Source organism: Anolis sagrei, chromosome 6 (assembly GCF_037176765.1).
Source record: "Anolis sagrei isolate rAnoSag1 chromosome 6, rAnoSag1.mat, whole genome shotgun sequence".
Taxonomy (NCBI): Eukaryota; Metazoa; Chordata; class Lepidosauria; order Squamata; family Dactyloidae; genus Anolis; species Anolis sagrei.
Window position 1 is genome coordinate 8,074,575 of NC_090026.1, and position 13,954 is coordinate 8,088,528.

The following is a 13,954-nucleotide window of genomic DNA, read 5'->3' on the forward strand; positions in this document are numbered from 1 at the left end:
CAGAGTGTAATGTATTTATTCCTGTGTGGAAAGAGTTAAGTGAACCTAGAGAGGTCATAAACAAGTGTATAGCACAAATGGACTGCAGCGCAGTGTGTTGTATGTCATACATCACTCTGGAATAATAATAATAATAATAATAATAATAATAATAATAACAACAACAACAACACTTTATTTGTACCCCGCTACCATCTCCCCAAGGGACTCGGTGCGGCTTACATGAGGCCGAGCCCAAATACAATACAAGCAATAACAACAACAATACAAACAATTAAAATAAAAACATAGACAATAAAAAGATGCAACAATTAACAATAAGACAACACACAATTAAAACTGTGGATAGGCCAAATGTAAAGTTAAAATTGGAAATAATGCCAGGGCATGGGCAAAAAGGTGAAATGCAAGAGGTGTGGACTAGTACTGATAACAGTTAGCGTGTTTGCAATGTTACAATTGGACGGTAAAGAAGCAAGTTTATGCTGTGCTGAGTGTTAAGTAGCTTCTAATGTATATAGCTGTAAAATAAAGTGGCTGTGCTGCCGATGCCACTGACTTGCTGTGCTGCCGATGCCACTGACACTTACGTGTGGGATGCCAATGGGGCTGGGAAGCATGGGCTCCATCAGTCCGAAAAATGGGTCAGGGGCTTCTTCCAAGGCTTCCATTATGGCCATCTGGTCGGGCACAAGCAGCCCCGGCCTGAAGGAAAGGGGAAAAAGCAATTATGAAACCCCCAAAACGACAGGAGATCAGACCTGCTAAATAGCAAATGTGCAGGCAGTCCCCAAGATACGAACGTCAGTTCTGTAGGTTTGTTCTCAAGCTGAATTTGTATATAAGTGATAACTCTTTCAGGAGTGAATTTCCCTTCTGAGGGATAGATTTCTCTCACTTCCTGTTGTCTCACCCCTGTTCTTAACGATGAGTCATTTGTAAGTCAAATGTCTCCTAGACTGCTGTCACCTGAGCCTTGGGACCCCGAGGATGTACCAGTCTCTCAAGTCCATCAAAAGACAGGTTAGGAAGAGACATCCATAAAACAATACAACAAATTTTGAAAATAAGATTTAAATTCAAGCCAGAATATTTTTTTATTAGGTATGTTTGACTTTGTATTAGACCAAAAGCAAGATAAACTTTTGACCTACTTATTGACAAGAGCAAGATTAACTTATGCAAAACTTTGGAAACAGGAAATTATTCCAACCAGAATATCATGGATATTAAGATTACTGGATGTAATGAATATAGACATACTGGCTTATCAAATTTCATGTCACTCTCCAAATCCCAAAAAGAAAACGGATTGGACACTCCTGAAATGTATTTTGAAAAATGAAAATCTGGAAATAATAGTAAATGAAACCGGCATATGAAATACACAGAATGATTGAATTCATATACAAAAACGACTAGCCTTATCTAAATAATACTTCTTTGGGTTGTTGTAGGTTTTTTCGGGCTATATGGCCATGTTCTAGAGGCATTCGCTCCTGACGTTTCGCCTGCATCTATGGCAACCATCCTCAGAGGTTGTGAGGTCTGTTGGAAGTAGGAAAAAGGGTTTATATATCTGTGGAATAACCAGGGTGGGACAAAGGACTCTTGTCTGCTGGAGCTAGGTGTGAATGTTTCAACTGACCACCTTGATTAGCATTTGATGGCCTGGCAGTGCCAGGAGCAATCTTTTGTTGAGAGGTGATTAGATGTCCCAGATTGTTTCCTCTCTGTTGTTTTGGTGTTGTAATTTTAGAGTTTTTTAAAATACTGGTAGCCAGATTTTGTTCATTTTCATGGTTTCTTCCTTTCTATTGAAATTGTCCACATGCTTGTAGATTTCAATGGCTTCTCTGTGTAGTCTGACATGGTGGTTGTGAGAGTGGTCCAGCATTTCCGTGTTCTCAAATAATATGCTGCGTCCAGGCCGGTTCATCAGGTGCTTTGCTATGGCTGACTTCTCTGGTTGAAGTAGTCTGCAGTGCCTTTCACGTTCCTTGATTCGTGTTTGGGCAATGCTGTGTTTGGTGGTCCCTATGTAGACTTGTCTACAGATGCATGGTACACGGTAGACTCCTGCAGAAGTGAGAGGATCCCTCTTGTCGTTTGCTGAACAAACAAGACATCTAATCACCTCTCAACAAAAGTTTGCTCCAGGCACTGTCAGGCCATTATATGCTAATCAAGGTGGTCAGTTGAAACATTCACACCTAGCTCCAGCAGACAAGAGTCCTTTGTCCCGCCCTGGTCATTCCACAGATATATAAACCCTTTTTCCTAGTTCCAACAGACCTCACTACTTCTTAGGATGCTTCAATGGGTCTGCTCTACTTGAGACAAACACAGGGATTGGAGACTGAAGACCCCAAAAGAGAGGCATTTGTCAAGATGTCAAATTAACTGGAATCCCCCCTCATTGAGACTTACTGCTCCAGATCTGTCATGTCAATACGGATCTTTTGTTGGGTCCGATGAAGCCGTTCTAAGATATGCTGGATTTCCTCTGAAAGAAGGAAGGAAAAATCCACACAAGGTCAAGTTAGGGTCTGAAAATTCAAACGGTCAGTTTAGGGCCTGGAAATCCAAATTGGGTTAACAATAAATAGAAACGACACATTAGCTATATAAACCACAGTAATAGCAAATTTAAACCACCATCAGATCAAGTTAAATTTTGGTGAAATTACTACTTTAACATATGTCCATTATGCTAAGTAACACAGTTTTTGTTCCTTGGTTATAAATGTAATTTCCTGATTGGTTCTACCATAAAAATATGAGAAAACTTTGTTAAACTGCAAACGCTTTCGAAGGTTTTCATGGCTGGAAATACTGGGTTGTTGTAGGTTTTTTGGGCTATATGGCCATGTTCCAGAAGCATTCTCTCCTGACATTTCACCTGCACCTATGGCAAGCATCCATTTATGGATGCTTGCCATAGATGCAGGCAAAACGTCAGGAGAGAATGCTTCTAGAACATGGCCATATAGCCCAAAAAACCTATAACAACCCTGCAAAAACTTTGTTTTTGCGGGAGGGACATCCTGAAGCATATTTTGTGCTAGTTTTAACAGAAGCTGAAGAGATCAAGAGAAGGTGGTGAGACTATACAAAAGATCTGTATAGGAAGGATAATAATATCGAGGATAGCTTTGACGTTGTGGTGAGTGAATTAGAACCAGACATCCTGAAGAGTGAGGTTGAATGGGTCTTAAGAAGCATTGCTAACAACAAGGTAGCAGGATGACAGTATCCCAGCTGAAGTGTTTAAAATCTTGAATAATTATGCTGGCGATGTGATGCATGCCATATGCCAGCAAATATCGAAAACACAAGAATGGCCATCAGATTGGAAAAAATCAACTTATATCCCCATAATAAAAAAGGGAAATGCTAAAGAATGCTCAAACTTTCGTACAGTAGTACTTATTTCATATGCTAGTAAGGTAATGCTCAAGATTCTGCAAGGAAGACTCCAGCAAGACATGGAGAGAGAGTTGCCAGATGGACAAGCTGGGTTTAGAAAAGGCAGAGAAACGAGAGACCAAGTGGCCAATATCTGGATGCTGGATAATGGAGAAAGGCAGGGAGTTTCAGAAAAACATCAATTTCTGTATTATTTACTATTCTAGAGCCTTTGACTGTGTGGATCATAATAAATTGTGGCAAGTTCTTCGTCGTCTGGGCATACCAAGTCACCTTGTCTCTATCCTGAGAAATCTGTATAAGGACCAAGTCGCAACAGTAAAAATTGACCATGGAACAACAGTGTGCTGGTACAGCTGTACCAGGAGCTCCTATTTTGTTTGCTTTGCAGTTAATGTTTGTTTGCAATCCCAGGCTTGGGATTTTGCAGCAGGGTGGCTTCCTGTTATAGGCTGCAACCATAGGGTAAGCCACCTGGCAATTATAGTTAGGTTCCCTGGTCCCGCCCCCCTTTTGCTTTTTGGAGGGAAAGGGCCATTTTTCAGTTAGTTACAGCAAGAGAAGCCAAGGCAGAGGATGCATACAGACATTCCTCCTGTCCAAAAGCTTCGTCTTTTAAGAGTTCCTGGGGAAGAACAGATTGAAGGCCTCTACAGATTCCCAAAGGGTTCCAGGGAACAGCTTCACAGCCCTGAGGACCTCTGGAGGGAATAACAGCTCTTCATCTTCAGCTAAGTGATTTCAAGTCTGGTGGTATGTCTGTTCGGGTCTGAGACGCAGTTCAGCCGGTAGCAGACTCAAACCAGTCAGGTTTAAGTTCACAGCAGCCTGGGAGGAGCTTTAAAGGGGAATTTTTCTGTTTCTTGAAGATAGTGCCTGTTTCCTGCAAACAAGACTGCAAAAGCCAATAGACTATTTAGAAATTTTACAATTCTTGCTTGTTCATTAATAAAGACTGTTGTATTTAAGCTTAAGTCTCCTGTTTAATAGGAGAAATTCCTCTAAAGGTTCTTTCTTGGGCCCCTGGGCTTCCCGCTGGACGCAAGCCTTGCATCCTCTTTTAGAAGCATTTAATTTTGGCTCCAGTGGCGACAGAACAAACAGACTGGTTCAAGATTGGGAAAGGCGTAGGGCAGGGTTGTATCCTCACACCCAACCTATTCAACTTGTATGCAGAACACATCATGCAATGTGTGGCTTGACAAATGCCAGGCTGGGGTGGAAATTGTCGGATGAAACATTTAACAGCCTTAGATATGCAGATGATGAAGTGGCTGACCCCCCTTTCCTAGGCTGCAAAATCGGCGGGCGCAGGAACAACAAGACAGGCAGTCAGGTTCTTTCAAGAAAGCAGTTTACTTAGAAGTCAAGCAGCTGCCTGGGTCGCCTCCTACGCAACATGGCGCCTGGTGGAAACGACACAGGCCTCAAGCCATGTGGCCTTTTTATACAGTCAAAGGGGTTCGGTTTAGGACCGCCCATTGGTTCAAAGTTGTGGTGCAGTTTAATAAACATCCAATCATCCCCTGCCACCCAAACATCCAATCACCACCCGCCACCCTTGCCAAGCCCCTCCCTAACCCCATACTGCCCCCTATCCCATGAGTACTGGTAACTTCCCCAACTTCCATTTTGTAGTTCCACCTTATTCCCCCATTTTTTTTTTTTTTATCCCAAAACCCGTCCGACCTCGGAAGTCCAATTTTCTAGGGAAATTGGAGAAGCTTCCAGTAGACCATAATGAAATATCAAACAACCATCTTAACAGTTCTACAAATGTGAAAATGACATTATCATTTGAGTAAAACAATATAAACATTTTATGGATCCCTCCAAGTCTTACTGGGTTGAAACATAGCAACTTTTTCCACCGTTGGGGTCTGAATCATATATTTGGTACACATTTGCATGACTATGGGAGAACAACATAGTACAATGAAAAATACAAACAAGCCTAGCATAAAAATCATCAATATTTCTTTTATCCATGTTCCTGAGGGCAACCAATCGGTTAACCACGAGAAGGGGGACCATCCCAGATCTTCTTTTACATTGTCATTTATTAAGTTGTGTAACGTTTCAAGATCATCCTGAATGGTAGAGTTCAGGTTATGGAACCTAACTATGCACTGGGGCCCCACCATCTTACAGAAACCTCCTTTTGCAGCCAGCAAATAGTCTAGAGCTACCTTTTGCTGCATAATCATCTGGCTTAACTCTTCAACTTCAGTCTGTAAGGCCCTTACAATCTCCCCAGTGGCGTTTACACTCTTCTCCAATCTACAGGTGAGGCCTAAAATACTCCTCCTATTTTCCTGAGAGATGATCCCTGGATAGGACCCGAGTGTCAGAGTCCCAGTGAATGATCCTCCAATCACCCTTGCTCCCTCTGAGTAGGACAAACCTTGTCCTATTATAACCTCGTCTGAGCACCCTGCCCCTAGGGGCCCTGTTTGGTAAGTTGTCCTCTTTTTCCGTGCTCGGGGTCCGGCGGATATCTTTCCTGTGAGGTGTAAAACCCGGACTGGGAAAGTCAGGTATCCTATGCCGGCACACTGATATTTCCCAGGATGGTATTTAGTGGCCCATTTATCAAAGAAAAACCATAAGTTGGGATCTCTTATCCACCATACATTTATGGGGTCCGGAAAGATTCTTACTTGGGAAGTGTACTGAAAATTTGGATATATCTCTTTCCATTCGGACTCATTTAGAAAATCCGAGAGATTATTAGTGTCATTAAGGTATGAGTAATTGTATGTACCATGGAGAAAGAAACGATCTCTACAGGCACTATAGTTCCCCATCTCATCAAAAATCTTTTGTATCCCCCTGGCAAAATTCGGTTGTTTTTCTTTTGTGCCAAAACAGAAACACAAACCCCTGGTGGCTTTTCGGAATCTAATCAATGTACTCCTATCGTTTCCCGCCCTATTGGAAACATTAGTAAATAGCCCTGGGGGCCAATTATTGTTTATTCGGTATAAGTCGTCTAAGACTGGTTGGGGTTCATTAAACACATCAGGGAGAAAGGCAAAATCCCCCACCCTCCGGGGGTGCTCATAAATCAGTGTCACATTTTCCCCATGTACCTTGAACATTTCGCTGGCATGGAGAGTAAACCAATTCCCAAGGGTCGGTGCAAACATGCTAAACAACACTATAAACCCAAACACCGTTCTCCGTCCCACCGGCCCTCTAGTCTCCCTCCTTCCCATGAGGACATTTTTCCACCAACTCCAGGAGAATGCTTTCGGTGGGCCACGCTGGGACATACTTGACCAACGGCGTTCTGTTGTTCCCGAAGGGGTCAGCTTCATGGCCTTGTTGTCCCCTTAGGGTGTTGCCGGACAATCCTGAGTCTTAATCCACTCGGATCGGTTCCTCCTACCCTCCACGTAGGTGGGGCTTGCTTTATGCGGGTATAATGAATCCAGGGTTTAATCTCCCTAACTTTTACTGCGGTTGGGGTTGACAATATCACCATATATGGCCCTCTCCACTTTGGCCCCAAAGGGTCAATCTTCCATTCCTTTACTAAAATCTCGTCACCTGGTGAAAAACAATGCAGAGGTGTGGTAGGATAAGGAGGATGGAGATCTGCAACATATTGAGCTAACTTTTCCAATTGCTTTCCCAAAGCTCGTAACTGTCCCTCCGTTTGCTCTTCTCCTACTACATGGGCCTCTGCCCCTTGCATTAAAATGTTTCTCAAATTGAGTGGAGGTCTCCCATACAGCCTTTCATAAGGAGACAGTCCTGTCCTCCGGTGCGGAGTACACCTGACTGTTAGCAATGCCATTGGCGGGGCGACTGGCCATTGTAGCCCAGTCTCTTGGCAAATTTTGGAAATTGCTGACTTTAAAGTCCTATTCATCCTTTCAACCTTAGCTGATGATTGAGGTCTATACGCGCAATGCAATTTCCACTTTGTTCCTAATAGGACGGCCAATCCCTGTATGGTTTTATGGACAAAAGCTGGGCCATTATCTGAGCCAATCTGCAGGGGTATTCCAAATCGAGGAATAATGTCTCTTAGGAGGGCCCTGGACACCTCGACAGCCTTTTCAGTTCGGGTGGGGTAGGCCTCTACCCACCCGGTATAAGTATCTACAAACACCAGCAGGTATCGGAGCCCCCGATGAGAGGACATCTCCGTAAAGTCAACAACCAGTGCCTCGAAAGGGGTTCCCCCAGTATGCTGGATCCCAGGAGGTTGCAGGGGTCCTTCTCTTGGATTGTTTTTGGCACATGTCCAACATCTCATGGCGGCTGCCCTGGACAGACTGTGTAGCCCGTTGATGTATAGCTGTCTCTCGAGGAGTTTCGCTAGGGCACCTTTTCCTAAGTGTGTAGTATGATGTGCCTGTTGAACTATGTGCCATGCCATGTTTTTAGGAACATAGACACGGTGGTCTGGCATCACGATCACTGAATCTTCCCATTGTCCTCCTTCTGTGAGAGCCCACTCCTCCTCCTCCTTTGTGTATTGAAATCTTTCTAAAGGGGAAGTATCGGTTCTACATACTGCCACCCTTCCTTGTACAGTACCCTGCCGAGCGGCTTCCTTTGCGGCTAAATCCGCCTGGCGATTTCCTCTTGTGACCGCATCTTCCCCTCTTTGGTGGCCCTTACAGTGCATCACCGCTACCCGATCCGGATCCCAGACCGCCTCCAGGAGAGCTACAATCTCACCCGCATACTTTACGCCCTTTCCAGCCGACGTTAGGAGTCCCCGCTCCTTGTACAATGCCCCGTGGGCATGCAGTGTGGTGAATGCATACTTGGAATCTGTGTAGACATTGACCCGCTTTCCTTTCGCCAACTGTAGAGCTCGGGTCAAGGCCACAAGCTCCGCCTTTTGAGCTGAGGTCCCCGGAGGTAGAGGCTCTGCTTCCAGGACCTCCCCTCCCTCCTGGACAACAGCATATCCTGCTCGCCTCTCACCACTCTCAATGAAGCTGCTACCATCAGTGTATAGGGTCAAGTCTACTTTAGACAACGGCACATCCTTTAAGTCTGGCCGGCTGGAATATACCTGTTCCATCACTTGAGTGCACTGGTGAGTTGTTTCATCCCCTGGGACAGGTAACAGGGTGGCCGGGTTTAGGGAGGCACAGGTTTCAAGGGTCACCATTGGATTATTACACAGGACCCCCTCGTACTTAGTCAATCTCTCATTCGTGAGCCATCGAGGTCCCTTTGTGTCTAGTAATGCCTTAACATGATGTGGTACCCTTACGGTCAGCGGCTGTCCTACGGTCAGTTTACTAGCTTCCTTGATCAAGTCGACGGTTGCCGCCACCGCCCTTAGGCAAGGGGGCAACCCTTGGGCCACTGTATCTAACTGCTTAGACAAATATGCTACCGGCCGCTGCCAAGATCCTAATTTCCGTGTAAGGACACCCATAGCCACTCCATCCTTTTCAGAGACGAATAGGACAAAGGGTTTTTCCACATCTGGCAGTCCGAGGGCCGGCGAAGTCATCAGAGCCTCCTTCAGTCTCTCGAACGCCTCCTGGCACCCCGGGGTCCATTTGAATGCGTCTTCTCTTCCCCCTCTCGTAGCTTGATATAGAGGTAACTTCCACCACCACGGGGGGTACGTTCTTTGCCAGCCCAGGTGGATTGTCCTCGGCCCAGACCGCTGGGGTCCTATCCCATGGCCACTCTTGTATACTGGAGCTGCCTCCGGGGTTCCCCTCCTTTGCAATCATCAGTCTCCATTCCTCTTCCATTGGCAAAGTCAATTCCATCTGGCCCCCTTCTAAAAACTGAATCTGCGCTTGGAGCTTACTCAAAATGTCCCTTCCCAATAGGGACACTGGGCAATCTGGGTGGTACAATAGTCTATGCTTTACTTCATGACCTGCTAGGTTACAGGTCCTTTCCTGCAGAAACGGACACCTTTGCATCTTTCCAGAAAGACCCACCACTCGAGTGGTGTAATCTGTGGGGGGGCTCACCATTTGGTTTACTACTGTCCGTTCTGCCCCAGTATCTACAAGAAAGTCCAATTGCTGGTTCCCGATTTTAACCTTGACCATCGGCTCCCCGGGATCCAGCAGTACAAGAGCCTGGCCGCTTCATTCCTCCTCCTCTTCCTCCATGTCCACCCACTGATTCTCTTCTGAGACTATGGCGGCTGCTATCTCCTTCCTGGGGAATGGGATGTAGCTTCCGCGTCCCCTTCCTTGACCATTCCCTCTACCTCTTCCTCGACCCCCCATATCCTTCTGGACTGGTCCCTCTACCTCCTGTCCCCTGCATTATCCCTTCCAGTGCCCATATTTCTTACATCTGGCACACTGGTTCCAGTCCAACCGTACTCTGCCTCTCCCACGCCCCCGCCCCCTGGGCGCCTCAGGCTTCTCCATCATATTAACCAAAACCTTGTACCCTTCTTTCCTGTCCTTCTTTCTTTTCTCCTCCTCGACTTGATCTCTGGCCATATAGACTTGGTCCGCTATGGCCAGGAGCTCAGTCATAGATTTACCTATGAACCCTGGCTGTTTCTGTATCTTTCTTCTAATGTCATCCGCTGCCTGAGTAATGAATGACTGTTGTATCGCACGTTTCCCATTATCATCGTCCAGATTGTATGGACTGTATTTTCTATATGCTTCTTCTAACCTTTCAAGAAATGCTGTGGGCGATTCAGACTTCTCCTGGCGTATCCCCTGGATTTTTAAAATGTTGGCTGGTCTCGGGGGCCCTCGCCTTACGGCCTTCACCAAAATCCCCTGGAAAACACTCAACCTCTGGCGATGGGCTACCTCCTGGTAGTTCCACTGCGGGTCTACCTCTTGGGGAAACTGCTGACGTCCCCATTCGGCCACGTCAGTAGCGGCCGGCCTCCCCTCTACCTCTTGGGCAATTAGGCTTGCCTGATTTAAAATCTGCCTCCTTTCTTCATTAGTGAAGAGGACCTGCAAAAGTTGTTTGCAGTCCTTCAAAGTGGGATTATGGGTGGACATTATTGTCTCTAAGAGATTTGCCATTGCCATCGGCTGTTCTGAGTAAGGAGGTGTGGAATTCTTCCAATTCAAGAGATCACTGCTAGTAAATGGGACCACCTGAAAGAGGGATTGGACTGCGTCGTTTTGTCCTAAGGCGTAGACTTCCCTTATCGGGAATTCTCCCAATAAGTCCCCAGTAGGCATATCTGCGCCTATTCCTTTTTTCAAAGCCTCCCTTGCTCGTGTAAGAGCCGGGCTTGCATCACTGGGCAGTCTCCGATTCACATACTTCTGCAATTCTTTAGAGAGGTCCCCATGAGGCCCAGATGGAGTAGGCCTCAAGGGAGTGCTATCATAAGGTGGCAAAGGCGGCGGACCCATATTTGGCGGAGCAAGAGGGTCAAATTCTGCAATTACTGACTGTCCTGGGGACAAGTTGTGGGCCGCCGGAGGGGCCGTAGGAGGAGGTGGAGGACCTGGAAGTCCCGCCGGGATCCTCCTTCGAACCGCCTGGGGCCATTCTTCTTCTGTATCTGCCTCCAAGATCTTGGCTGGTTTTTGGCCTCCCTTTTTGCGTATAGCCATACACCTAAGCTTCTTACACTGCTGCACCCAGTCCGGATTCTGAGTCACTACAGTATCCCACGCATCTATGTAGATGAGCTGATCCGGATGATGTTCAGCACAATAGGCCTCAACCTGCCTAATCTTTTTTATATCCCAAGTTCTTTCTTCTGGCCACCCAAATGAAAAAGTCGGCCACTCATTAGTGCATAAATTCCTCAACCTATAGTCCTTAAAATCCTCTGGATCGGCCTGGCTTGAAGCCGCCACAAATTTGTCAAAATTCCTCAACATGCATCCTAATGGGGTGTCCTTTTTAGAACCTCCCCCACCCATGGTTCCTACGCGGACCTTCCACCTTGGCCTGAGCACCCGGACACTCAACGGCATACGTCAGGAACCGCAAGGTTTTCAGTCCTTCCTCCCTTTTCCCTCCCTCAGGGAAACTTAGTGATCACCCTTCCTTTCCCCCGGTACCGGCCCTATGTGTGTGTTCCCTAGTGTCTAACTTGACCACTATACTTGCCAGATTTCTGAAGACGTCGGAACAACCTTCGCCCCTGGACTTTCCACCTGGATCCTCCCTGGACTGGTTTCTTGCGAACTTTTCGACTGCGATTGTCCTGGTTCGGGCCCGGCCCAAAGAGGGAAGCACCGCAACCGGTTATGCGGCGGTCGGGGGCCCCCTTCTTCTCGGTTCACGGTGGTTGCCTCCAGTCCCGGTCCCGGACCAGCAATCGGCCTGCCAACAGGGCCTGCCTTGTTGTTATCGGCCCTTCAAAGTAATCACGTCGGGGTCACCAAAAATGAAGTGGCTGACCCCCCTTTCCTAGGCTGCAAAATCGGCGGGCGCAGGAACAACAAGACAGGCAGTCAGGTTCTTTCAAGAAAGCAGTTTACTTAGAAGTCAAGCAGCTGCCTGGGTCGCCTCCTACGCAACATGGCACCTGGTGGAAACGACACAGGCCTCAAGCCATGTGGCCTTTTTATACAGTCAAAGGGGTTCGGTTTAGGACCGCCCATTGGTTCAAAGTTGTGGTGCAGTTTAATAAACATCCAATCATCCCCTGCCACCCAAACATCCAATCACCACCCGCCACCCTTGCCAAGCCCCTCCCTAACCCCATACTGCCCCCTATCCCATGAGTACTGGTAACTTCCCCAACTTCCATTTTGTAGTTCCACCTTAATGATACCACTTTGATGGCCGAAAGCGAGGAGGAGCTGAGGTGCCTTCTAACCAAGGTGAAAGAAGAAAGAGCAAAATCTGGGTTGCAGTTAAACATCAAAAAAATAAAGATGATGCAACCACACTGAATGATAACTGGCAAATGGAGGGTGAAAACGTGGAGGCAGTGACAGACTTTGTATTTCTAGGTGCAAAGATGACTGCAGATGCAGACTGCAGCCAGGAAATCAGGAGATGCTTACTTCTTGGGAGGACAGCAATGTCCAATCTCGATAAAATAGTGAAGAGTAGAGACATCACACTGGCAATGAAGATCTGCATAGTAAAAGCAATTGTATTCCCCATAGTCACCTATGGATGTGAGAGCTGGACCATAAGGAAGGCTGAGCGAAGGAAGAGAGATGCTTTTGAACTGTGGTGTTGGAGGAAAATCCTGAGAGTGCCTTGGACCACAAGAAGATCAAATCAGTCCATACTTCAGGAAATAAAGCCCGACTGCTCATTGGAGGGAAGGGTGTGAGAGGCCAAGATGAAGTCCTTTGGCCCCATCATGAGAAGAAAGGAAAACTTGGAGAAGAGAATGATGCTGGTGAAAATGGAAGAAAGAAGGAAGAGGGGCCGACCAAGGGCAAGGTGGATGGATGGTATCCTTGAAGTGACTGGCTTGACCTTGAAGGAGCTGGGGGTGGGTATGGCCAACAGGGAGTTCTGGCCTGGCCCGGTTCAGGAGATCACAAAGAGTAGGAAGAGGGGCTGACCAAGGTCAAGATGGATGGATGGCATCCTTGAAGTGACTGGTTTGACCTTGAAGGAGCTGGGGGTGGCCACGGCCAACAGGAAGCTCTGGCCTGGGCCGGTTTAGGAGATCACAAAGAGTAGGAAGAGGGGCCGACCAAGGTCAAGATGGATGGGTGGCATCCTTGAAGGGAATGGCTTGACCTTGAAGGTGCTGGGGGTGGCCACAGCCAACAGGGAGCTCTGGCCTGGCCCGGTTCAGGAGATCACAAAGAGTAGGAAGAGGGGCCGACCAAGGTCAAGATGGATGGATGGTATACTTGAAGTGACTGGCTTAACCTTGAAGGAGCTGGGGGTGGGCACGGTTGACAGGGAGCTCTGGCCTGCGCTGGTCCATGAAGTCACGAAGAGTCGGAAGCAACTGAACGATTATACAACAACATCTCATAGAGTCTCAACCCATGAATGCAACCTAGTTTGTAGCATCCACAAAAATGAAGTTTCTAGAGTATAACAATTACTTTCGAAGTAACTACCGCACAATTAAACAGGAAATAACACTTTCAAACCAGGAACAGCTGCTCCAAAGAGGTCCTACCTACCGAAAAGGTACTGGCACTGGCGGATGTAGACCAGGATCACTCCGTACTGGAGCTGAGCGGAGAGATAGAGCGAGAAACGAGGTTTGGGTGCACCGGGGACGGGCGGTGGGACCCGAACCAGGATGAAATCCATGATGTCCTCACTGCAGAGAGAGAAAGAAATCGGGATTGTTGCCTGAGGTTACATCTATAGCAGGCATGGGCAAACTTGGGCCCTCCAGGTGTTTTGGACTTCAACTCCCACAATTCCTAACAGCCTACCGGCTGTTAGGAATTGTGGGAGTTGAAGTCCAAAACACCTGGAGGGCCCAAGTTTGCCTTGGGCTGATCTACACTGCCAAATAAACTCTCTCAGTCACTGATTTGATGACAAATTTTTAAAAAGCCTTCATTGAGTTTCTGATGCTCTGCTAACCACTGTCCATCTTAAGGACTAGAACCTTCCCTTTTTCAAAAACTATCACGTGGAATGATTG

General features: G+C 46.9%; 1 protein-coding gene across 1 annotated transcript in view; it reads right to left on the reverse strand.

Moving 5' to 3' along the window:
- REC8 (REC8 meiotic recombination protein) overlaps positions 1 to 13,653 on the reverse strand; it is a 40,411-nt gene extending 26,758 nt beyond the window's left edge. Inside the window, exons 1-3 of the mRNA XM_060782895.2 lie at positions 13,479 to 13,653; positions 2,431 to 2,506; positions 591 to 705 (exon numbers count right to left, since the gene is read on the reverse strand). Coding sequence (XP_060638878.2) covers positions 591 to 705; positions 2,431 to 2,506; positions 13,479 to 13,611 — 324 coding nt within the window. The 5' untranslated portion in view covers positions 13,612 to 13,653. The remainder of the gene's footprint in view (positions 1 to 590; positions 706 to 2,430; positions 2,507 to 13,478) is intronic.
- Positions 13,654 to 13,954: the final 301 nt, after the last annotated feature.